The sequence below is a fragment of the Neoarius graeffei genome, chromosome 9 (assembly GCF_027579695.1).
Source record: "Neoarius graeffei isolate fNeoGra1 chromosome 9, fNeoGra1.pri, whole genome shotgun sequence".
NCBI classification, from domain to species: domain Eukaryota; kingdom Metazoa; phylum Chordata; class Actinopteri; order Siluriformes; family Ariidae; genus Neoarius; species Neoarius graeffei.
The window spans coordinates 25152037-25179804 of record NC_083577.1 but is presented as its reverse complement, the minus strand read 5'-3'; the positions used below and the strand labels follow the sequence as shown (position 1 = coordinate 25179804).

Here is a 27768-nt window from a genome sequence, read left to right as displayed (position 1 = left end):
TATTGTCTAGTTTCATGTTCAATCCATGCATTTGTCTCAAAGAGTCCATGAATCAAATAAATCAAAGTATTCTTTTATGTATTGCAATTAATTGTGAGTGTTGCTGAATTTTGATAAACAATTTAACTTCAGTCACATTCTCAAATTGCCTGTGAGGGCCATAAATGTGTACATTTGCTGTAGTACGTGGAGCAAGAAATGTGCTTGATCTGTCCATTTCACTGTGTTGTCTAAGCTACTCATTTTTAAAATGTCTTTTCCAGGTTAATTATTTAATATAAATATAATAATTTAAAATGTATTTATAAAAAGAGTGTGAACTCAAACACAGGGGCATTTTATAGGTTTATCCATCCATACATCCATTATCTGTAGCCACTTATCGTGTTCTACAGGGTCGCAGGCAAGCTGGAGCCTCTCCCAGTTGACTATGGGTGAGAGGTGGGGTACACCCTGGACAAGTCACCAGGTCAACACAGGGCTGACACATAGACAAACAACCACATTCACACCTACGGTCAGTTTAGAGCCACCAATTAATCTAACCTGCATGTCTTTGGACTGTGGAGGAAACCGGAGCACCTGGAGGAAACCCATGCAGACACGGAGAACATGCAAACTCCACACAGCAAGGCCCTTGCCAGCCACTGGACTCGAACCCAGGACATTCTTGCTGTGAGGCAACAGTGCTAACCACTACACCACCGTGCTTCCCATTTATAGGTATATTTAACCATTAATTTGTATAATACATCAGATTTTTAAAAACAAAAGCATGATTAATATAACTATCATGAAACCTAATATGTTAAAGGTGAAATGAGCTAAGCATAAAATATCTTAAGCATGTAGTAATTCAAGCAATATGTAGAATTCTATTACAGTTGCATATGAAATGTTCCCATTAACCAGAATTGTAAATTGTTTAATCTGCGCTACTGGTGCACTCAATTCCATAATGATCATGTAAAAATTCAAAACCTTTCATCCACTAAAGAAGCATGATGAAGTGCAGTGTAACTTTCAATATTCAGGCTAGGGTTTTTGGATCTATATACAAAGGATACATGTTAATTGTATATTTGTATCATTAAAGCCCTGTTCAAAACCTGGATCGTATCATGAATATACTGTTCATGTATAAACAAGTTTCATGTTTTAAAATGCATTGCATCAACTGATTAATTTGGACTAAGGACTGGGTGAATTGTCATTATGCTTTTCATATTCCATCCCATCCATCCATTATCCGTAACCATTTTTCCTGTGCAGGGTCATGGGCAAGCTGGAGTCTATCCCAGATAACTATGGGCAAGAGGCAGGGTACACCCTGAACAAGTCACCAAATCATTGCAGGCTTTCATATTTTGCATAAAATTTCTTGATTCACATATTGGTTGTTGATGTGAACTTTAGATGTTGGCCCTTCTGACCACATAATCATTTGCCCAGTTGATAATCTGTGTTAAGGCATCCAGCATCAGGCAGTTTATATCCTTATGCATATGGGTCTGCTCATGATAGTTCGAGACAGGGAAGATACAATTCACAGGCACACCCAGTACATTACTGCATTCATGCATCTGGAGACACACACAAAAATACACATGAGATGTCATTAATTTGTTAGTTTCAAAATTGTAGTTGGGAATCTCTGCAGTGATAGAAATACAATCTTGCTCTAGCAAAATTACTTACTTTTTCTCTGATCTTTCTGCTTTTGTAGATGTTTCTCAAATTCTCCTTTGTCATTGGACATGCACAGTCAACTCTTGTCATGAAAACCACTTGAGGGATTCCTGTAATATAGGCAGGCAGTACACAGATAACTCAATCACTCATTTCATTGTAAATCCTCGCAGTGTGGTGGAGTTTTGCAGCCTGATTAAAGATTTAGATATAAGGTTTATTGGATCTTACACTTTACTGATAGCATTGTCTATGTTTCCATACTAAGGTTTCTGCCAATCCAAATGAATGCATTTTGATTGCAAATGAACAGTTTATATGGATTCTCAACTGTAACCACCTTCTCCTTTCAGCTGCTCCCATTAGGAGTCGCCACAGAAGAACTGTTCTGCATATTTGATTTGTCATTGGTTTTATACTGGATGACCTTCTTGATGCAACCCTCCCCAATCTATCCAGGCTTGGGACCGGCACTAAATATGCACTGGCTTGTACAACTCCAGTGGCTGGGTATTTTACCTAATCTGCTTGTCTTTGAACTGTGGGGGAAACTCACACAGGCATGGGGAGAACATGCAAACTCCACACAGAAAGGCCTCCACTGGCTGTGAGGTTTGAACCTAGAACCTTCTTGCTGTACAGTGACAGTGCTAATCACTGCAATGTGATGCTGGCTGGATTCTCAACTGTAACCGTCTTAATTTATATGTACATTACATGTAATCTGATCCAAAGTTATGCGGTTATGTAGCCCAAGATTTAGTCTCAATGTAAAAATGAGAAGCATGTGAGTCAGTGCATTCAGCTTTCTAATAGTGGCGTTTGTGTTGCTAACAAGTTTTACATTATTTCCATCTCAGGAAAATGTCTTCCAAGTGTGATTATTACAGTACAGAAAGAGAAAAGAGAAAAAGACTGTGTGACTGCAGAAAAGTTGCTCAGCCTTTTATATTTGGATAATATTCAGGAACAAGGACTCATTTGTTGAAAATAACAAAATGCCCATATTATCCATTGGTATAACATATAATGCATTTAATCATCCATCCATCCATCTGTAGGGATGGATTGCCATGCCTGTAACCATACTAACCATTTTTGAAACATACCAATCCCTGGACTCGATGCCATGTTCTATCTCCGCCCATTCTTCTGACTCCCTGTAATGGTATTGGGTACAGAGATGATACCGGATACCAAAGACAGTGACTGCATTAAACCTACGGCGGAATCTAAATTCTTTCTCTCTGGCAGTGGATTCCACGTGTGAAAGAGAGAAGCCGATGCATCGGTGCTACCGAAGGAGTAGAACAAAGAACGAGCTATTGATACCGGACCTTTAGCCAAAGTTCAATGAATTTGACCTTTGCAGTGTTGTAATAATAACTGAACCAGTTACAGTACCTTGAAAAAGTATTCATACCCCTTGAACTTTTTCACATTTTTCCACCTTACAACCACGAACTTAAAAGTTTTTTATTGAGATTTTATGTGATAGACCAACACAGAGTAGCACATAATTGTGAAGTGAAACGGAAATGATAAATGGTCTTCAAAATTTTAAACAAATAAAAATCTGAAAAATGTGGTGTGCATTAGTATTCAGCCCCCTGTACTCTGATACCTCTAAATACAATCCAGTGCAATCAATTGCCTTCAGAAGTCATCTAATTAGTTTAGAGTCCTACTGTGTGTAATTTACTCTCAGCATAAATGCACTTGTTCTGTGAAGGCCTCAGTGGTTTGTTAGAGAACAATGAAGAACAAACAGCATCATGAAGACCAAAGAACTCACCAGACAGGTCAGGAATAAAGTTCTGGAGAAGTTTAAGGCAGGGTTAGGTTATAAAAAAATATCCCAAGCTCTGAACATCTCAAGAAGTTCAATCCATCATTTAAAAATGGAAAAAGTATGGCACAACTGCAAACCTACCAAGACATGGCTGTCCACCTAAACTGACAGAGCGAGCAAGGAGAGCACTGGTCAGAGAAGCAGCCAAGAGGCCCATGATCACTCTGGAGGAGCTGCAGAAATCCACAGCTCAGGTGGGAGAATCTGTGCACAGGATAACTATAAGTCATACACTCCACAAATCTGGCCTTTCTGGAAGAGTGGCAAGAAGAAAGCCATTTTTGAAAGACAGGCATAAGAAGTCCCGTTTGCAGTTTGCCAGAAGCCATGTAGGGGACACAGCAAACATGTGGAAGAAGGTGCTTTGGTCAGATAAGACCAAAGTTGAACTTTTTGGCCTAAATGCAAAGCGCTATGTGTGGTGGAAAACTAACACTGCTCATCACCCTGCACACACCATCCCCACTGTGAAACATGGTGGTGGCAGCATCATGCTATGGGGATGCTTTTCTTCAGCAGGGACAGGGAAGCTGGTCAGAGTTGATGGGAAGATGGATGGAGCTAAATACAGGGCAATCCTGGAAGAAAACCTGTTGGAGGCTGCAAAAGACTTGAGACTGGGAAGGAGATTCACCTTCCAGCAAGGCAATGACCCTAAACATACAGCCAGAGCTACAATGGAATGGTTTAGATCAAAGAATATTCATGTGTTAGAATGGCCCAGTCAAAGTTCAGACCTAAATCCCATTGAGCATCTGTGGCAAGACTTGAAAATTGCTGTTCACAGACACTCTCCATCCAAGCTGGCTGAGCTTGAGCTATTTTGCAAAGAAGAATGAGCAAAAATTTCAGTGTCTAGATGTGCAAAGCTGGTAGAGACATACCACAAAAGACTTGCAGCTGTAATTGCAGCAAAAGGTGGCTCTACAAAGTATTGACGCAGGGGGGCTGAATACTAATGCACATCACATTTTTCGGATTTTTATTTGTTTAAAATTTTGAAGTCCATTTATCATTTTCATTTCAGTTCACATTTATGTGCTATTATGTGTTGGTCTATCACATAAAAATCTCAATAAAAAAACTTTTAAGTTCGTGGTTGTAAGGTGGAAAAATGTGAAAAAGTTCAAGGGGTATGAATACTTTTTCAAGGCACTGTAGTTACTGCAGCCCACGCAGTATTTCAAAGAGAAAAGGCGACCGGATCCCTTTTCCCTTTCTCAACGTCGACGAACTATAAACAAGATTCCTTCCAGATCATCGGATGACTGACGGGACACCGAAGATCTTCAGCTGATGAGCTAAAAGTGAAAGGAACAACTGCTTTCTCCCGAGATCTGCACCCCGCGCTGTCTTTGGATATGGAAGGTGCACTTTCAATCGCTAACAAGAGCAATCTCACATAAGGCTGGTATCTGGGCAATTGTTAGCTTTAGTTGTGACTAGTTAATATGAAGAGTGTTGTTCATTTGAATTAATTTATGGTTTAAATGTACACATTTTGATGCATGCATTTTCTCTCTCTCTCTCTCTCTCTCTTTTTTTAACTCCCCCCGTCGTACTCCACTCCTCAACATTGGGATTTCAGGAGTAGCTAAGGGTTGAGTAGAATTTGGGTTTAAGGCCTAGCCAAAACTAGTTTAAACTACAGATTCCTTTGTTCTTCTTTTTCGCACGCTCTCCTTGTCTCTAGGCGTAGCCTGGCACGGCTCGCGAATTCCATTCCCATTCCATACACACACTCACACACACACTCTTACACACACACACACAAACACACACAAACACGTGATTTCCCTATCACATTTTAACATCCACTCGCCCCTACACTGTAACACTGGCATACAGCTTATTACTTCTGATCACCATTAGTGCCTTAATTATCATATACACTACTGATTCTTATTTGTATACATTGTATCACCATTTATATTGAATTATTCCTTGGCTGCTATTGTTGCTATATTTGATCAGTATTAGTTTGCTAATTCACGTCAGCTATTTCATTAAATGGTATCTTTGGAATAAACTGTGTCCTGTTTATTGCTACAACATTCACTGAATGCCAACCTCTGCCAAGAAAAGTATTCTAATTGTCTTTGCCCATTTGGTTGTTATGTGAATGTTATAGATCTAGAGTAAACGTATTACATTCTAGCTACAATACTCAATAAACTATAGCAACATCACCACCAAGTTATTCCAGTGATTTTAACAGTTTAGCTATAAACTATTAGACACGTGAATTAATGATTAATGAGACTGATCCCTTTTTACATGAGACTGATTTGATAAGCCTATTGCACCTACACATCCATCCATTATCTGTAGCCGCTTATCCTGTTCTACAGGGTCGCAGGCAAGTTGGAGCCTATCCCAGCTGACTATGGGCGAGAGGTGGGGTACACCCTGGGCAAGTTGCCAGGTCATCGCAGGGCTGACATATAGAGACAAACAACCATTCACACTCACTCCTACGGTCAATTTCCATCCATTATCCATAACCGCTTATCCTGTTCAGGGTCGCAGGTATGCATTTAATCATCTTCCTTTTTTTTTTAACCATGTGCATATTCTGCATCCTTAATTTACTGTCTGGTGAATATTAAATGCTGAGGTCAATTCTCACCCTGCATCTGCTTCAAAATTTTCCTTTGATACCTGTCCCATCATCCCCAAAAGCATCTCAGATTGTAGGTAAGAACAATCTGAGGCTATCATGGATACAAACTCATTAAAGCTGGACAGTTGATGACTGAAAAGACCAGGGGATTCCCCCTCCCAATTTTCAACTTTTCAGTTTCATTGAGTCAGTGTTCATAATAACAGAGTGGAACCCAGTGTGGTTTTCTGCTGCTGTAGCCCAACCACCTCAAGATCAATACTTTGTGCATGCTGATATGCTTTTCTGCTCACCATGGTTGTAATAAGTGATTATTTGAGTTAATTTTTCCTTCCTAGAAACTTGAACCAATCTGGGCATTTTCCTTTGACCTTTTTTCAACAAGGCTTTTCCACCCACAAGACTGTTGCCTACTGAATTTCTTTGTTTTTGTTTTCCACACCACTGTCTGTGAACTCTGTATGACTACTGTGTGCAAAAATCCCAGGAAATCAGCAGCCTCTGAAATACTCAAACCAGTCCATCTGGCACCAACAACTATTCCATGGTTTAAGTCACAGAGATCCAATTTTTCCCCCATTCTGATGACATTAACATTAACTGAATCTCTTGACCTGTATCTGATTTTTATTTATTTATTTAGCATTGTACTGATGCTTCCACATGATTGACTGATTAGATAGCTGCATGGATGTGCAGGTGTACCTATTAAAGTGGATGGTGAGTGTACAGTTATTGTTGTCCTAATTGCATCCCTTTTCCATCAGTTTTATTGTAGTTGCTGAATAGTTCTTAGTAGTTACATGAATAACATTGTTTAAGCTGAATAACAGAGTTATAATCTTAAAAACAGAAATTGAATGACAGTCACTGATGATAAAGTCCTCCCAACATTCTTTAAAATTGTTGAACCTCATATGACTTAAACCTGCTTGATTTGATTTCAAGCTAGTCACTAAGAAAGATGTTTTTAAACTCCTGTCTCAATGATTTGAGTTTTAAAACATCTTTAACCTGTCTGTTGCTGTGTGTGTGGTTTTTTTTTGTCTATCTTGTCTTTCCATCAAAGCCCCTGTCAATGGTGAAATATGCAAAGTATTTTTTAAAGAGATGAGATGGTTTAATTGATTGGGTACCCAATCAATGGTTGCAAGCATGGTTTTTACAACCATAGTTTGCAGAAAGCTATCTCACTAAAGTAAGGAAACTTTACAACTGTACAGGGCCTAGCACGATAACACAGCTGACTCATGTGTCAGGGTGCAGGCACTTACAGATGCAGTCACAGGGGAGAGCGGGTGCATCATAAACTGGGAGCCAATTCCAAATTGTGAAACTAATAACAAGGTTAGTGTTGAGAAGGGGGTCGTACAGACAGTGTGTCAGAGATAAGGTGAAAGTTCAGAGTCAGGGATTAACAGAAAACAGGGTCAAAGTCATGGAGAGTCAATAACTCGGGATAAATGGCTCGGTATGATCCGGTATGGATACAATGAGCGATACTTCGCACTAGGTGTTTGTGACTGAGTCTCTTGAATAGCTGTAGTGATGATTAGAATTCAGGAGAGGGAAAGTGCTGCAGTGCTTGGGAGTTGTAGTCCATGGCGGCCATGTTTGGAGGCTGCTCCAAATTCGGATTGCCGGTGTTATTTCTGACATCATGGCTGAAACCACCGCCCCAACAAAGCAATTAAATTCCTCTTCAGGTGCTTACTTAAGATTTGGACACTCTTTCAAGACAAAATTGAAATCTTTAAACTTAAAATGGTAACATTAAGTGATGTTAAGTATGTCACTGCATACCCAATCAATTAAACCATCTCCTCTCTTTAAAAAATACTTTGCATATTTCATCATTGGCAGGGTCTATGGTGGAAAGACAAGATAGACAAAAAAACCCACAACACAACAGATATGTTTATTCTGTTAATAATAAAATTCACATTTAGTCATTTTGTATTTCCTTGCATTTTGTTGGGGGTTGGTTGAAGAAGCCTAGTCATGTTGAAGTCAGATGACAAATTGTTTATCCACAACTCTGGATTATACAAAAGAGGGAAAGCACTGTTAAGGCTTAATTTTAAAATATAACTTAGGCCTCATGTTTCCAATAGAAGGTCTATTGCAGTAGTGGATTTTGATTGCCTCACACTTTGTTGTTGTGCTATCATACCCATCCTTGTTTGTTCTTGGCCACAAAAATAGCAGGTTACCCTGAGAGCACCGAATAAAAATAAAATTTAATTGTGCCTGACAAGGATAAACTAATATTATTGAGCTGATGAACTGACTCACCCATTCTGCTTGCTGCATCTCTGACATGCTTCAGTTTTCCAATAAGATCTCTGTTCATCATCGAAATCTTGTCAGCTGGTGCGACAAACACCAGGCAGTGCATCTGATCACTCAAGCTGGGATTTTGGTTGTAATAACGGTTGCATTCAGACAGTGGAGTTTTTATGTTAAACTGAAGAAAAGAAAAAATGTGTTTGTGTGGTCATACAAAATTGGCTTGGATGATAGTACAGTTACGCTGGTTACACTGGTAGGCTTTATACTGACATAGCAACATACTGATTTACATATGGTGTGAATATCCAACCACAGTAAAGTGAATTGTTGTACACTAAAGGTTAAGTGTTATCTTACCAGGTAACCCTCTTTCATATGCCCTTTTAAAGCAAGGATGATATCTTCAGTGAGGACCCCAAATTCTGCTTCTGTACCCATTACATCATGGAAGGCAAAAGGAAATGATCCATTTTCATTTGCAAATCTAAATCGTTCATACTGAAAGTACCACAGAAAAAAAGATATTTATGAATGTTTACCTAGCTAGTTGTGTCATGCATACTAGGCAAAAAGAAGTCACAGACTTTGGACTGCATAATATGAACTCACATATAGAGTGTAACTCTTAGTAAATCCTGCAGCATCCAGACAGCTGACAGACTGACGTCCTTCAAAAATGGATCTGATGGTGTTTATGATGCTGGAACTTCCTGCTCCAACTGGTCCATAAAATAGGAAGCGGAGCTCTTGGACTTCATTACAAATTTGAAATGCCTTGAGGGAATCCAACATAACTGTTTCTCTAAGAAAAGAAAAAGTGTGATTCCAGCAGCTTATATTTACATGTTTTATAGTATATTTGTGATATGTTTTGTAGCAATACATAGCAACTCAGTGCACATGTGCCATTTTATATGTACAGTGTTGCTTGAAAGTTTGTGAACCCTTTAGAATTTTCTATATTTCTGCATAAGTATGACCTAAAACATCATCAGATTTTCACACAAGTTCTAAAAGTAAACAAAGATAACCCAGTTAAACAAATAAGACAAAAATATTATACTTGGTCATTTATTTATTGAGGGAAATTATCCAATATTACATACCTGTGAGGGCGGCACGGTGGTGTAGTGGTTAGCGCTGTCGCCTCACAGCAAGAAGGTCCTGGGTTCGAGCCCAGGGGCCGGCGAGGGCCTTTCTGTGTGGAGTTTGCATGTTCTCCCCGTGTCCGCGTGGGTTTCCTCCGGGTGCTCCGGTTTCCCCCACAGTCCAAAGACATGCAGGTTAGGTTAACTGGTGACTCTAAATTGACCGTAGGTGTGAATGTGAGTGTGAATGGTTGTCTGTGTCTATGTGTCAGCCCTGTGATGACCTGGCGACTTGTCCAGGGTGTACCCCGCCTTTCGCCCATAGTCAGCTGGGATAGGCTCCAGCTTGCCTGCGACCCTGTAGAAGGATAAAGCGGCTAGAGATAATGAGATGAGATGAGATGAGACATACCTGTGAGTGGCAAAAGTATGTGAACCTCTAGGATTAGCAGTTAATTTGAAGGTGAAATTAGAGTCAGGTGTTTTCAATCAATGGGATGACAATCAGGTGTAAGTGGGCACCCTGTTTTATTTAAAGAACAGGGATCTATCAAAGTCTGATCTTCACAACACATTTATTTTATTTTACCTTTATTTTACCACGTGATATCCCATTGAGATATTCAATCTCTTTTGCAAGGGAGCCCTGGGAGTACATATCTCATCTCATCTCTCATCTCATTGTCTCTAGCCGCTTTATCCTTCTACAGGGTCGCAGGCAAGCTGGAGCCTATCCCAGCTGACTACGGGCGAAAGGCGGGGTACACCCTGGACAAGTCGCCAGGTCAGGGAATACATATAGACAATATAAATACATACTATTAAGACAAAGAAAACAAAGTATACAATACAAAACAACATCAAAACAAACAGGAAAGATAAAAGAAGCTACATATAACAGACAGTACAAGCAAGGAACAAAAACAAAGAAGAGTAAAACACATTAAATTGATTAGAAATCTGATGGAGAAAGGGGGCATAGGTAAGGGTCATTGGAAACATGTGCAACAGTCTGATTTCAAGTTTTTTAGTAGCTGTTTAAAGTGCTCTAGTGAAATAAATACACTAAGCTGTATGTCTTTTTGGAGAAGGTTCCAATATGAAGGAGCAGAATAATTGAAAGCCATTTTACCAAGCTCAGTATTTGAGCATGGAACTGTGAACAGCAGAGTGTCATTTGAACGCAAACTGTATGTGCTATTTTTCCAGGTCAGAAGATTAATAAGGTAACTGGGCAATTTGCCAATAATTGCTTTGTAGATGAATATGTGCCAGGGAATCCATCTGCACAGAGCCAGAGAGCTAAGTCCAGCCATCTCATAAAGATGGCAGTGATGTATACATGATTTGCCATTTAAAACAAAACGCAGTGCACCATGGTTCACTGTTGCCTCTTTTCCACCAAATCAGTTCCAGGGCTGGTTCGGAGCCAGTGCTGGTGCTGGTTCACAACTCGTTCAACTCGCGAGCCAGCTGAGAACCAGTTTGCTTTTCCATAGCTCGCGGTGCTAAGAGAAGCCATGTCATTACGTCGCTGTATACGTCAGTTACGTCGCTACGTTTGCATAAACCTTAGCGCGAATATCGAAGCAAAAACAACACGGAAGAAGTAGCAGCAGCAACAACAACAATAATAATGGATGACTTCGTGTTTGTACAGCTGCTGCTTCTCGTCGCTTAAAAATGGCGATCTTTCGCGGTCTTTTTATTGTTGTTGGTCTTAACAACTCCGCCCCCCCGCTGACGTAAGCGGTTCTTTCCTCTGGCCCAGCAGAGAGTTGGTGCTAGCCTGGAACCGGTTTTTCTGGCCCCAGAGCCAGTTCTTTGTCAGTGGAAACAGAAAACCCGGTTCCAAATTAAGCACTGGCCCAGAACCAGCCCTGGAACTGCTTTGGTGGAAAAGGGGCATATGTCAAGTGTTTTTAGTGTAGATGAGGCAGTGTGCATATATATGACATCCCCATAATCCAGTACTGGGAGGAAGGTAGCATTGACCAGTTTCTTCCTAGCTTGAAGAGTAAACCAAGACCTGTGGAAGTGTATCATGGCACAAACAAAGGAGATTTCTGAGGACCTCAGAAAAAGCATTGTTGATGCTCATAAGGCTGGAAAAGGTTACAAAACCATCCCTAAAGAGTTTGGACTCCACCAATCCACAGTCAGACAGATTGTGTACAAATAGAGAAAATTCAAGACCATTGTTATCCTCCCCAGGAGTGGTCGACCAACAAAGGTCACTCCAAGAGCAAGGCGTGTAATAGCCAGCAAGGTCACAAAGGACCCTAGGGTAACTTCTAAGCAACTGAAGGCCTCTCTCACATTAGCTAATATTAATGTTCATGAGTCCACCATCAAGAGAACAATGAACAACAATTGTGTGCATGGCAGGGTTGCAAGGAGAAAGCCACTGCTCTCCAAAAAGAACATTGCTGATCATCTGCAGTTTGCTAAAGATCACGTGGACAAGCCAGAAAGCTATTGGAAAAATGTTTTGTGGATGGATGAAACCAAAATAGAACTTTTTGGTTTAAATGAGAAGCATTATGTTTGGAGAAAGGAAAACACTGCATTCCAGCATAAGAACCTTATCCCATCTGTGAAACATGGTGGTGGTAGTATCATGGTTTGGGCCTGTTTTGCTGCATCTGGGCCAGGATGGCTTGCCATCATTGATGGAACAATTAATTCTGAATTATACCAGTGAATTCTAAAGGAAAATATCACCTGTCACCTGCTCATGAACTGAATCTCAAGAGAAGGTGGGTCATGCAGCAAGACAACGACCCGAAGCATACAAAGAGTTCTACCAAAGAATGGTTAAAGAAGAATACAGTTAATGTTTTGGAATGGCCAAGTCAAAGTCCTGACCTTAATCCAATCGAAATGTTGTGGAAGGACCTGAAGTGAACAGTTCATGTGAGGAAACCCACCAACATCCCAGAGTTGAAGCTGTTCTATACAGAGGACTGGGCTGAAATTCCTCCAAGCCAATGTGCAGGACTGATCAACAGTTACCGGAAATGTTTAATTGCAGTTATTTCTACACAAGGGGGTCACACCAGATACTGAAAGCAAAGGTTCACATACTTTTGCCACTCACAGATATGTAATATTGGATCGTTTTCCTCAATAAATAAATGACCAAGTATAATATTTTTGTCTCATTTGTTTAACTGGGTTCTTTTTATCTACTTTTAGGACTTTTGTGAAAATCTGATGATGTTTTAGGTCATATTTATGCAGAAATATAGAAAATTCTAAAGGGTTCACAAACTTTCAAGCACCACTGTATAGCTAATGATAACTTGCATTATACAAAATATGTTTGTAATCTTACCTCCATTGCACTTTCCTCCATTCATTTATTTCTGTACAAAACACGACAATTAACGTTATTAATACAATAAATATTATCATAGTATGTTTAATACTATACGTATCGTCCCATATTTCCAAAAGATGCACATTTGCAGTGTAAACTACTATAATAAATTCGTAGAGGGAAAGAAAGTTCATCCTCCTTTAATTCCATGATTTTTATTAATCAGTGCCTAAATAACAATTGTGCAAGGGTTTAAGTTTGATTTGGAAAGTGGTGGCAAGATAAATTTGTCTGGGAGTCTGTGGGGTTTTGCCCTCAGAAAATTTTGGAATTTTTCATTGCATTTCCTGAAAATCAATACAGTAAAATTGCTTACTTGGTCACCTCTTTTTCCTCTCTCTGCCTGGCCTAGGTATGCTCTCTCTCTCTCTCTCTCTCTCTCTCTCTCTTTGATATGTGTATGAACATCCACTACAGTATGTAACATCCTGGCACTGACAACCATATTTGTCATCAGAAGGATGTGCTCAATGAGAGAACATTAAAGCACACAGGTCTACTAAAGGACGCTTTAACTTTAAAAAGGCCACTCTGTTCATGCTGCTGAATTAAGAGGAAATATTACAGGAGGTTCAATCAATCATCAGAAAATACAACCCCGATTCCAAAAAAGTTGGGACAAAGTACAAATTGTAAATAAAAACGGAATGCAATAATTTACAAATCTCAAAAACTGATATTGTATTCACAATAGAACATAGACAATATACCAAATGTCGAAAGTGAGACATTTTGAAATTTCATGCCAAATATTGGCTCATTTGAAATTTGATGACAGCAACACATCTCAAAAAAGTTGGGATAGGGGCAATAAGAGGCTGGAAAAGTTAAAGGTACAAAAAAGGAACAACTGGAGGACCAAATTGCAACTCATTAGGTCAATTGGCAATAGGTCATTAACATGACTGGGTATAGAAAGAGCATCTTGGAGTGGCAGCGGCTCTCAGAAGTAAAGATGGGAAGAGGATCACCAATCCCCCTAATTCTGCGCCAACAAATAGTGGAGCAATATCAGAAAGGAGTTTGACAGTGTAAAATTGCAAAGAGTTTGAACATATCATCATCTACAGTGCATAATATCATCAAAAGATTCAGAGAATCTGGAAGAATCTCTGTGTGTAAGGGTCAAGGCCGGAAAACCATACCGGGTGCCCGTGATCTTCGGGCCCTTAGACGGCACTGCATCACATACAGGCATGCTTCTGTATTGGAAATCACAAAATGGACTCAGGAATATTTCCAAAGAACATTATCTGTGAACACAATCCACCGTGCCATCCGCTGTTGCAAGCTAAAACTCAATAGTTCAAAGAAGAAGCCATATCTAAACATGATCCAGAAGTGCAGATGTCTTCTCTGGGCCAAGGCTCATTTAAAATGGACTGTGGCAAAGTGGAAAACTGTTCTGTGGTCAGACGAATCAAAATTTGAAGTTCTTTATGGAAATCAGGGATGCCATGTCATTCGGACTAAACAGGAGAAGGACGACCCAAGTTGTTATCAGCGCTCATTTCAGAAGCCTGCATCTCTGATGGTATGGGGTTGCATTAGTGCGTGTGGCATGGGCAGCTTACACATCTGGAAAGACACCATCAATGTTGAAACGTATATCCAGGTTCTAGAGCAACATATGCTCCCATCCAGACGACGTCTCTTTCAGGGAAGACCTTGCATTTTCCAACATGACAATGCCAAACCACATAGTGCATCAATTACAGCATCATGGCTGCGTAGAAGAAGGGTCCGGGTACTGAACTGGCCAGCCTGCAGTCCAGATCTTTCACCCATAGAAAACATTTGGCGCATCATAAAACGGAAGATACGACAAAAAAAGACCTAAGACAGTTGAGCAACTAGAATCCTACATTAGACAAGAATGGGTTCACGTTCCTATCCCTAAACTTGAGCAACTTGTCTCCTCAGTCCCCAGACGTTTACAGACTGTTGCAAAGAGAAAAGGGGATGTCTCACAGTTATAAACATGGCCTTGTCCCAACTTTTTTGAGATGTTTGTTGTCATGAAATTTAAAATCACCTAATTTTTTTCTCTTTAAATGATACATTTTCTCAGTTTAAACATTTGATATGTCATCTATGTTCTATTCTGAATAAAATATGGAATTTTGAAACTTCCACATCATTGCATTCCATTTTTATTTATAATTTGTACTTTGTCCCAACTTTTTTGGAATCGGGGTTGTACTATCTACTAGTATAATGTTAGTATGCATAACTATTTTTGCTTCTACAGTGTTAATGTTTGCAAGACTATTACAATTCCTAGTCTGTATGCCCAGGATAATTGACTGTGAATTTCATATCACTGAATAATCAGCGTTACATGTTTAATTTGATACCAGTACCATCACATTATGACCACAGAAGGCAAATCACCTGTGACAGCCTGGAATGTGTTCTAGTGAGCTCTCTCCTCTTATTAAGCACTGTCCTGTTTTTAGTTTTAATTTTTTTCTAAATCCAAAATGTTGTCCAGTAAACACAACACTGCATGTTTAGGCAGGAACAAAGCAAATAAACACCAATCGAAATTCTCTTTCTGATCCAGTGGGAACATGAGGGAAGTCACACTTTGTAGAGCTGATGTGTGATTTAAAGCTAGGCAGCCTTTCGATTTCATAAAATTAGTGAAATTTAGTTCCCTCTGAAATTTGGTCATGGTGATATATGTTTATTTCTGTATTATTCAAAAAAAAATGTAAAAAAAAAAAATTAAAGGGCATTCTATGGCTGGGAAGTTATACAAGTTATATAAGTTATAAGAGGATTCCTGAGCAAATAATTTGCATGAAATCACTTGCTTTGTGCAGTCAAGCAGACAGCGTAAGTCCGTGTGCGCATGAGCAGGTTTACCTTCTTCTTCTTTTGAGTTTTACAGCTGCTGGCATCCACAGAGTTGCATTACTGCCAGCTACAAGTTTACCTTGACCATGCACTGACAGTTATATCATCCATCCATCCATTATCCATAACCGTCTATTCTGTGCAGGGTTGGGGGCAAGCTGGAGCCTATCCCAGCTGACTATGGGCGAGAGGTGGGGTACACCCTGGGCAAGTTGCCAGGTCATTGCAGGGCTGACACATAGAGACAAACAACCATTCACACTCACTCCTACGGTCAATTTCCATCCATTATCCATAACCGCTTATCCTGTTCAGGGTCGCAGGCAAGTTGGAGCCCATCACAGCTGACTATGGGTGAGAGGCAGGGTACTCGACAAGTCGCCAGCTCATTGCAGGGCTGACACATAGAGACAAACAACTATTCATACTCACATTCACACCTACAGTCAATTTAGAGCCACCAATTAACCTAACCTGCATGTCTTTGGATTGTGGGGGAAACCGGAGCACCCAGAGAAAACCCATGCAAACACCGGGAGAACTTGCAAACTCCACGCAGAAAGGCCCCCATCAGCCACTGGGCTCATACCCAGAACCTTCTTACTGTGAGGCGACAGGGCTAACCACTATACCACCGTGCCGCCCCAGTTACATCATTCTGTTGCTAAATGAACAGTTGATCACACCGAGGTGCTCGCTGACTTCCAATATTCATTAGTTCGGTCCTGCGTTTCCTTTCTTTCGTAACATAACGTCTTTTCTTCTCACTTTCCATTACTGTAGTCGATCTTTCATGTTTCATTTGCACACTCATGTCCTCCATTTTTCTCTCCTGTTACAAATTTGTATCCCACAATTCCTTGCACGAATGGGGAAAGCCCACCACATGATGCATGACATAGTATCTTGAATTGGGTCACGGTGAAGCAGGAAAAAAATAGCAGAGAAATTAGGTTCATGTAGCCCTAAATTCATTAATTGTTCTATTAAGGCAGTCTACCTTTAAATATATACTTAACTAATATCAAAATTGTAGTGGGGACAGTTTTACATAATCAGAAAGGTGGTAGGTTCTTGCAATAGATTACGCCCATGCAATTTTGTAGTCCTCACCAATTTCTATAAGCAAACAAATAACCTCAGGTGACAAAAAAAGAAACAGATTTTAATATTTCAATTTCAATTCATACACTGATCCATGTTTGGCAGTGGTGGTCCATGGTGGTGTAGGGGTGATGATTTGGGATTATTTTGCAGCCACAGGACCTGAGAAACTTGCAGTCGTTGAGACAATGATGAACTCCAATTTATATCAGAATATTCTTGAGACAAATGTTAGGCAATCTAGTGAAATTGAGTCATGCAACAGGACGATACCAAGCACACCAGCAAATTATCATCTGAATGGCTAAAGAAGACAAAAATGAAGGCACTGGAACAACCAAGTCAAAGTCCAGACCTTAAATCCACTAAGATCCTGTGGCAGGTACTGAAGTGAGCTGTGTATAAATGAATGCCCTCAAACATTATTGAACTGAATGATGATAGTAAAGAACTATTGGCCAAAATTTCTTCAGATTGATGTAAAAGACTGATAAATTCCGACAGAAAATGTTTACTTCAAGTTTTTGTGACTAAAGCTAGTTCTATGTCTTACTGAATTATACAGTGTACTTATGTTTTCCCACCTGTTTTCTTTATGTTGGTTTACATTTTTTGGGGGAAAAAAGACTACATTGAAATCTCATCAAATTCTAAATGATATTAGCCTGGCAAGCCAGACTAAATGTGAATATTTAGTCTGGCCTCGATCCGTAGACATTTCCGAAGCGGGTAGGAGGAACAAACCGCTGTCTTTCAAACTGTCTCTGTGCGTATAGGCCAACGCTCTGACCAATCAGCGCAACAGTGACTGTGACGTAGTCAGAGCGACAGAAAGCAGTGGGGGAGGCCTTGAAATAAATAATTTTTCAAAATGCGTATTAATTAATAAACAGGTTCTAGATATTAAGAAGTTTGGAGATAATGACCACAAGTTTGGAGTCTGTACCACATACACATTTTTTTCCAAGTGTTTTTCAAGGGTTTGCTTAAACTGATTTAGTGGTGTTTGGTGAAATAATTTCCCTTAAATTTAAAATAACGGGAAAATAAGAAACAATCAAAAAGTAATGTTTCAAAGCCGTTTATTAATTCTTCATACTGCACAAACTAGCCCCGTCCTTTTGGCTACCAGCGGAGCCAGCTGGTAGATCAGACTTTTGCCATAGCCGGTCGGCAAAACAGTGAAAACGTCCTTCTTGAAAAGGAATGAGCGGAGAGCCTCTTCCTGCTCATGTTTCAACGAAAACTCCAAGTCTAATTCTTCTAAAACTGATTCCAAAGCGGAGTCAAACGCGTGCTGTTCACTAGCCCGTAGCCATCTTCCCTGTTGCACTTTCTCCAGCGTCGCACAGCTTTGTCGTCACTCCTGCAAAAGCCCGCCCAAAGAATCCAAACAAAAACCTTGCGTTGTGATTGGCGGGCACGATTTGATGCCCGGGGTGTTTTTGTTTATATGGTGCGAGGCTAGACCCATTCGCTAGGCAAAAAATATTTTTGGCCGCTAGGCGGGTGGGTCTAGTTTACTAGGCTAAAATTATATGGGATCGACAGCAAAATCCAAATCAAAGGCTGGTAGAGGAGGGCTTACCATTGAAGATGAGATGTGTTTTGATAAGCGATGGATTGCCTGTCATTTTAACAATTATTTTACAACTGTTGCTGCCAGTCTGGTTAATAAATTGCCAGCTGCTTCTGATAAATATGGCAAATCATTTGTTAACTCATTTTATAGAAGCAAAAATGTCTCTGCGGATGCATTTGTAATTAGACCTGTCTCAGAGGATAAAGTTAGAGCAAGCCTCTCCACCTTGTCAGTAAATAAGGCCACTGGCTTGGACCTTATCCCCTCCAGGTTTCTCAGGGATAGTGCTGAGGTTACATCTAGTATTCCTGCCCATGTCATAAACCTGTCCATAGGTCAGGGTGTATTTCCAAACGACATGAAGAATGCAAGGGTGGTTCCTCTTTTTAAAAAAAATAACAGAGCTGATGTTGGGAATTATAGGTCTCGATTCTGTCTACCATGTCAAAGATTTTTGAGCGTCTTGTATATGAACAGGTGGAAGAGTATCTCATCAGACATGATCTATTATATGAGCTCCAGTCTGGTTTTAGAGCTGTACATTCTACTGACACCTGTCTCATTCATCTATTTGACTATGTGCGCCAGAATTTTGATTTAGGGAATTATGTTAGTATGCTTCTACTTGACTTACAAAAAGCTTTTGATACTGTTAACCATGATATTTTAATTTCTAAGTTACAGTGTATGGGGTTTAGAAACTCAGCAATTAAATGGTTCACATCTTACCTAACAGACAGGACACAAGTATGTGATGTTGAGGGGACCCTCTCTGATCCACAGAGTATAACATGTGGGGTGCCCCAAGGTTCAATCTTGGGGCCCCTGTTATTTTTAATATATATAAATGATATGTCAGCTGCAGTTTGGTGCAAGTTACTATTATATGCCGATGATTCTGCTTTTGATACTGTTAACCATGATATTTTAATTTCTAAGTTACAGTGTATGGGGTTTAGAAACTCAGCAATTAAATGGTTCACATCTTACCTAACAGACAGGACACAAGTATGTGATGTTGAGGGGACCCTCTCTGATCCACAGAGTATAACATGTGGGGTGCCCCAAGGTTCAATCTTGGGGCCCCTGTTATTTTTAATATATATAAATGATATGTCAGCTGCAGTTTGGTGCAAGTTACTATTATATGCCGATGATTCTGCTTTGCTTGTCCCAGGGTGTAATGTCAAGGACATTGAAAATACTCTTGGCATTGAGCTTGAGTCTGTCAATCAGTGGCTTGTGGACAATAAACTCTCCATGCATCTGGGCAAGACTGAATCAATCTTGTTTGGTACAAGAAGGAAGTTGTTAAAATCAAATACTTTGAATGTGATGTGTAATGGGTCTGAAATTGTGTCCAAGGATAGTGTCACATATTTGGGTCTAACATTGGATCAATCACTTATAGGTGATTTCATTGCAGCTAAAGTCTTAGCTAAATGTTCTAAAAAGTTAAAGTTTTTATACCACAAGACAAAGTTTTTAGATTTTTTTTGTAAAGAAATTATTAGTATTAACTTTGATTCAATGTCACATGGATTTTGCGTGCTCTGCATGGTTTTCTGGGTTGACAATGAAGCTTAGAACCAAATTTCAAGTGCTGCAAAACAATGTTATCCAGTACCTGTTAAAAGCATCCCCTAGTTCTCATGTAGGTAGGGAGGAGTTTACAATAGCTGGTCTACTTCCTGTGCATTTAAGAGTTGAACAGCTTAAATTGAACCATATGTTTAACATTGTTAATGGTTACGCCCCCAGATATTTATGTTCTAATGTGACCATGATTCACACGCAGCACAATCATAATACTAGGGCCAGCATCCATTCCTGCATGGTGCCTAGAGCAAATAATGCAGTTAAAAAATCTTTTTTTTACACTGGTATCATGGCATGGAATAGTTTACCCACAGTTATTAAACTTTGAACATCTAGAGGGATCTTTAAAAGACAGGTAAAGCAGATATTATGGAATAAGGTGGACATTCACTGTTAAATTGAATAGATTTTCAGCAGTTTGTGTTTTTTATTTATTTTTTTATTTTTGTTTTATGTGATGTCCTTCTCTCCTCCTAATTTTTTAATGTATGTCTTTTAAAGTCTGAGTCTATCTGTCTCTTGTCTATATGTTTCTGTGTAACACCAAGGACCATGCTGGAAATAAGTATTTTGCTTTTGCATGTTATCCTTTGGATTACTGTTTAAATGTGTTAATCCAGAAATAAATCAAATAAAATCAAAATCTGTTCTGCCTTTGTGTCATCTGAGGTTATTTGTTTGTTTCTAGAAGTTCATGAGGACAACACAATTGATATTTAGACCCTGAGAAATAAAAATATAGAATTGAAGGAGGGTGTACTTTATTTTTCCCATGACTCTATGTATAGAAGATCTAATGTGATGTGGTACCTGCATTCTGTGTCCCATTTTTGTTATAAGATTAAGCACACCCTTTGTATGATTATGAACAGTTATTATTAGCAATTTGTCTAGTTTACTGACTTTATATTAAGGAATAATGTATTATGTTACTTACCGACTCTGACAGAGGCAGAGCATGAGATGGAACCTGATTTGTTGGTCAAGGTTATGGTATATTCCCCTTCATCACTTGTCTCAGCCTTTGAAATTTCCAAGATGCACCTTTTACCAACGTTTTTCACAACATGCTTGCCCTGCACACAATCCAATTTTTTGCCATTCTTTTCCCATGATTTTGTTACATCTTCTGTGCTTGCATCACAGGAAAGAACAACATTTTGTCCTTCTGAAACTTGTCTATTAGCCAGAACTGTGTCAAATTCTGTTAGACAGACCAGAAAAAGAAATTACAAAGATACACTGAATGGTTAATTTCATATGTTCATGTTTATATGCATGATCATCTCATGCTGTTCATATGATATCATGAATTTCCAGGCCATGTACATCTCATCTCATCTCATTATCTGTAGCCGCTTTATCCTGTACTACAGGGTCGCAGGCAAGCTGGAGCCTATCCCAGCTGACTCCGGGCGAAAGGCGGGGTACACCCTGGACAAGTCGCCAGGTCATCACAGGGCTGACACATAGACACAGACAACCATTCACACTCACATTCACACCTACGGTCAATTTAGAGTCACCAGTTAACCTAACCTGCATGTCTTTGGACTGTGGGGGAAACCGGAGCACCCGGAGGAAACCCACGTGGACACGGGGAGAACATGCAAACTCCACACAGAAAGGCCCTCGCCGGCCATGGGGCTCAAATCCGGAACCTTCTTGCTGTGAGGCGACAGCGCTAACCACTACACCACCGTGCCGCCCGGCCATGTACATATCAAGCCAATTTCCCAGTCTTCAAACAAAAGGATGCTTCATCTAATCTTTTAATAATTTTTCCTTTCATATATTATTAAACTGCTTAAAATTACAGTAAAACATACATCTGGATCAGCTAATATATTTGAAATTTAGAAAGTGTGAAATAATGTATGTCATTTCAGCACCAAAATTAGTGCTGTACTATGCTTTCCAAGAGATCATCATGGCCTGCTGACATTGGCCATCATTGACAGCAATGTCCATGTCCCACGCTTACTGACGTATTCACAGCCACGAGCCATGTATAACGAGAGAGAGAGAGAGAGAGTGTGTGTGTGAGTGAGTAAGTATAGTTATAGTGTCGCATTCATTCCAATGGACAATCTTTTTGGCAATGTAAGATCATGGAGCCTCTCAGTAGTTCAGGGAAGTTAGCAGCAAATACTAGCAGTGCAGCAGAGTTACAACAGAACAAATAATTTGTGATGCTCTTTTAAAAGGTAAGACTTTTCATGAATCGTATTGTATATTATCAGCATATCTGAATCAAATTAATATGTGCATTAAAACATGTTAGTGGATTATCCCACTCTAAATGCATAGACATAGATAAGGTTAACAGATTAGGCTAATAAAGATTTTAGCCTTTTCTAATTACATAAGATTTAATTTAAACTAATTAGACATTAGATTACATTTTTAGATTTCTTCTTCTTTCAGTTGCTCCTGTTAAGGGTCGCCACAGCAGATCATCATGATCCACATATTTAATTTGGCATAGGTTTTTACACTGGATGTGCTTCCTGACACAACACTCCCCAATCTATCCAGGCTTGGGACCGGCACCAAGTCTGTAGAGGCTTGTGCAACCCAAGTGGCTGGGTATTTTTAGCTAATCTGCATGTTTTGAACTGTAGAGGAAACTGAAGTAAGAACATGCAAACTCCACACAGAAAGACCCCCGTCGGCTGTGAGGTTCAAACCCGGAACCTTCTTGCTGTGAGGCAACAGTGCTAACCACTGCACCACCATGCCACCTAATTTTGATTCTTGCAACATGTTTCAAAAAAAGTTGGGAACCGAAACCATTTCATGATTACAGTTATTGTCCCATTATTCAGTTCATGTAATAGCCTAATAAATATCTCTTTATTCACTGGTACCTATTCCTTGGTTAGATTTTCTATTATTATTATTATGATGATGATTATTGGAGAATTTAAAAGGATACAATTTAAAAATAAATCATAATAAAGTTATCCACATTTGATGGGAAACACACACTAATTTATATATCCTCAGTGTGCAATTCACACTTTCAGAGTTAATTTGTGACCAGTTGGACATACATAAACACTCTGGGTGTTAATTCAACACTGGGGATATTGCTGTGTGTATATACGGTATATATATATATATGTCTATATATGTCTTGCAAAAGTATTCATCCCTCTTGGTGTTCTGTTTTGTCATACCGTATTACAAGCTGAAATTAAAATTGATGTTTGAGGCGTTAGAACCATTTGATTAAGACAAGATGCATACCACTTTAAAGGTGCATTTTTTGTGACATAAACAATAACTAAGATGACAAAAAAATCTGGAGTGTGCATAGGTATTCACCTCCCATCAATACTTTGTAGAGCCACCTTTTGCTGCAATTACAGCTGCAAGTCTCTTGGGGTGTGTCTCTATTTGCTTAGCACATCTAGCCACTGGGATTTTTGCCCATTCCTGAAGGCAGAACTGCTCCAACTCCTTCAAGTTAGATGGGTTGTGTTGGTGTACAGCAATCTTCAAGTTATGGCACAGATTCTCAACTGGATTGAGGTCTGGGCTTTGATTAGGCCATTCCTTCCATCCATCCATCCATCCATCCATCCATTATCTGTAGCCACTTATCCTGTTCTACAGGGTCGCAGGCAAGTTGGAGCCTATCCCAGCTGACTATGGGCGAGAGGCCGGGTACACCATGGACAAATCGCCAGGTTATCGCAGGGCTGACATAGAGACAAACAACCATTTACACTCATATTCACACCTATGGTCAATTTAGAGCCACCAATGAACCTTACCTGCATGTCTTTGGACTGTGGGGGAAACCGGAGCACCCGGAGGAAACCCACGCAGACACGGGGAGAACATGCAAACTCCACACAGAAAGGCCCTCACCAGCCACGGGGCTCGAACCCGGACCTTCTTGCTGTGAGGCAACAGCGCTAACCACTACACCACCTTGCCGCCCCAGGTGGATCTTAATCAACTAATTATGTGACATGTGAAGTTAACTGGTGGGACCAGCTCTGATTTAGGGGTTTCATATGAAAAGGGGTAAATACCTATGCACACTCCACATTTTTATCTCCATCATGATTATTGTTTTTGTCAGAATAAAAAAAAAAATCCACCTTTAATGTGGTAGGCATGTTGTGTAAGTCAAATAGTGCGAACCCCCCAAAAGTCCATTTTAATTCTATCTTGTAATGTGACAAAACAGGACAAACACCAAGAGAGTTTTGCAAGACACTGTATATCAGTATTGGCCTTGCAAGGTCCATGATGATTTTAACCATTAGACAGTGTTTTCAGCCACTTTCAACCCATAAAATCCTGATTTTTATTAAAAATGGTAAATTTGTCAATATTTACACCTGCACTGATTGTTCATCAAAGTACAGTCATATCAAAAAGCCCATTTTTGCACACATGTGCAGTACCTCTTTCAAGATTTTGTTTGTTGTTTTCTCGTTCCATGTTCATAGTTCTTGCCTCATTGACTTGTATATTATTACAGATTCTTTTACCTTGATCTTGATTCATGTTTTTGGATTTGACTGATTGCCACTTGTAAATAAAGCATGCTGAAACTGCACTTGCATCTGCTATCAGCCACTCATCTGATAATACGTTAGCTTAGGGGGAAGTGCCATGTGCAGACGTAAACAGTACACCATTCAATACGTATCCCTTCCATAACATATTCAGGACTAGAAATTAGGAGTAATTCTGCAAGAGTGCACCAGATACATGGGTCACTGCTGGATTTTTTTTTTTTTTTTTAATTGTGGAATGAGGAATTGGCTTTAAATCTGAAGTGCCCCTCATTCGATATACTGAATAAAAATTACTGAAAACATATACATATGCATGTAGACAGAGAAGCACTACCCACTGCAATATTGAGTTTAATATTACTGTCATACAGATGTTGAATTTAAAATAAAACTTTGTTTAATTAAATGCTTCACTAACTCAGATTGTGTTACATACCAGGTCTGGATGGAGATGATCCCATGTTTGAACCTATATTGAGGGGGGAATAAAGGAAACATTAATCTCATCTCATTATCTCTAGCTGCTTTATCCTGTTCATATTAGAAACTCTTCTCGTTAGTGCTAAATACTGTAGCGAGATAGAGAATGAAGAAGGTGCCCCAGTAAAAATGAACAGAATGTAAAAGTGGTGAATAGCATAGCACCATGTTGTATCTATCAGACAAAGCACATACGAATGAGAATATCTCAAAATGAAGAACAACAATGCAATCAGTGGGTCCTTTATTCTACTTTAGGATATTCAGTACAACTATGTGTGTGTGTGTGTGTATATGTAAGATAGAGGAAGTGAGTGAGTGTGTGTGAGAGAGAGAGAGAGAGAGAGAGAGAGAGAGAGTTTTGGACATTAAATATGACATTTCTAAATAAAGAACACTTACCTTGTGTGAAGGTAAGAATGAAATTTGGGGTCTGTGTTTGTTTCTCTTCTTCCCGTTATGTGTGTACAACTCAGCTCCTGTTCCCGTCGAGTGCTCGTTCTTCTTTCACTTTTACTGCTGTGTGTTTGAGTTTGAGGAAACAGGGGGAGGGTTTTTTCTGAGAAATTTAAAGTTAAATGTATCTGCCTGTTTGTATCCCTGTTATTATATAGTTATAGCTTGTTTTAGAGCTTGTTTGATGATTCTTCATGTATGGTGGAACATGCTTGAACATTCCTCATGCATACTTACATGAACAATGAAAATTATACTTTGTGGTTGGCTTGTGCACTACTGATTCCCCACCACCACTATGTGCCTGTGGTAAAATCTTGTCTCATCTCATCTCATTATCTCTAGCCGCTTTATCCTTCTACAGGGTCGCAGGCAAACTGGAGCCTATCCCAGCTGACTACAGGCGAAAGGCGGGGTACACCCTGGACAAGTCACCAGGTTATCACAGGGCTGACACATAGACACAGACAACCATTCACACTCATTCTCATCTCATCTCATCTCATCTCATCTCATCTCATCTCATCTCATCTCATCTCATCTCATCTCATCTCATCTCATTATCTCTAGACACTTTATCCTTTTACAGGGTCGCAGGCAAGCTGGAGCCTATCCCAGCTGACTATGGGCGGGGTACACCCTGGACAAGTCGCCAGGTCATCACAGGGCTGACACATAGACACAGACAACCATTCACACTCACATTGCAAAATCTTGTTTTAGAGCAAATAATGTCAATTAAATCTAACAAATATCTGTAAACAAATTGTAAGTGCAGACTGTACCTCTAAATGTGTCTCCATTTTCTAATGGCCAAGTGGTCATTTGGGCTATTTTCAGGTCATTTGAGTGGATTTTGAGATGTTTTTTTTTTTTTTTCTGAAACCTGGCAACCCTGAGTAATCTCATTTCATCTCATGATCTCTAGCTGCTTTATCCTGTTCTACAGGGTTGCAGGCAAGCTGGAGCCTATCCCAGCTGACTATGGGCGAGAGGTGGGGTACACCCTGGACAAGTCTATATACAGTGGAGGAAATAATTATTTGATCCCTTGCTGATTTTGTAAGTTTGTCCACTGACAAAGAAATGAACATTCTATAATTTTAATGGTAGGTTTATTTTAACTGTGAGAGACAAAACATCAAAAAGAAAATCCAGAAAATAATTTCATATAAAAGATATAAACTGATTTGCATTTCTTTGAGTGAAATAAGTATTTGAACCCTGTGATGACCTGATGACTTGTCCAGGGTGTACCCCGCCTTTCGCCCGTAGTCAGCTGGGATAGGCTCCAGCTTGCCTGCGACCCTGTAGAAGGATAAAGCGGCTAGAGATAATGAGATGAGAGATGACATGAGAAGTATTTGAACCCTCTTGCAAACAAGACTTAGTATTTGGTGGCAAAACCCTTGTTGGCAAGCACAGCGGTCAGATGTTTCTTGTAGTTGATGACCAGGTTTGCGCACATGTCAGGAGGAATTTTGGTCCACTCCTCTTTGCAGATCATCTCGAGATCATTAAGGTTTTGAGGCTGTCGCTTTGCAACTCGGAGCTTCAGCTCCATCCACTGGTTTTCTATGGGATTAAGGTCTGGAGACTGGCTAGGCCACTCCATGACCTTAATGTGCTTCTTCTTGAGCCACTCCTTTATTGCCTTGGCTGTATGTTTTGGGTCATTGCTGTGCTGGAAGATCCATCCATGACCCATCACGGACCTCGGTAATTTTAAAATGCTGCTCCAGCCCTGAACTTGATCCGTTTATGTTGACAGACACACAGCTTGTGAACAGACAAGGCAGGCAACTGCTTGGGGCCCCCAGGCCCAGGAACCCCCCGAGAGTCGGGGCCCGAGGGCTTATTTATTTTGTTTTTATTGTTTTTATTGTCCTTTACGATTGTATTTTCACATTTGGAATTTAAAAAACTTTGATTTCATACATTTTTCGTTGCTGTCAGATTATTTATAACATATTGGTGATGAACACTGGTCAGAAGGGCCCCCTGGAAATTTTTGCTTGGGGCCACAACAGACTCTAGAATTGCCTCTGGGTGTTGACGAAAATTAATAGTTGACTTTCCGCTTTTCGTGTGTCTGACATTGTATGGGTGGACTCAGTGTGTACCCCGCGGTATGTGCCGATTCCCCGGTCGGTACACCGATCGGCGTCACGGGGGGATTGGAGTGAAAGCTGGAGGCCTACGTGCGCAGATCATGCGC

The 27768-nt window shown here is 39.9% G+C and overlaps 1 protein-coding gene across 1 annotated transcript; it reads right to left on the bottom strand.

The window, feature by feature from the left end:
- Positions 1–61: 61 nt before the first annotated feature.
- LOC132891545 (interferon-induced protein 44-like) lies at positions 62–25742 on the bottom strand. Its single transcript, XM_060929230.1, has 9 exons — positions 25497–25742; positions 25051–25083; positions 21011–21277; positions 12882–12912; positions 9066–9258; positions 8814–8954; positions 8460–8631; positions 1699–1799; positions 62–1583 (listed from the first exon to the last, which is right to left on the bottom strand). The coding sequence occupies exons 2-9, from the start codon at positions 25073–25075 to the stop codon at positions 1413–1415; spliced, it is 1101 nt and encodes a 366-aa protein (XP_060785213.1). The 5' UTR covers positions 25076–25083; positions 25497–25742; the 3' UTR covers positions 62–1412.
- Between the last annotated feature and the right edge of the window lie 2026 nt (positions 25743–27768).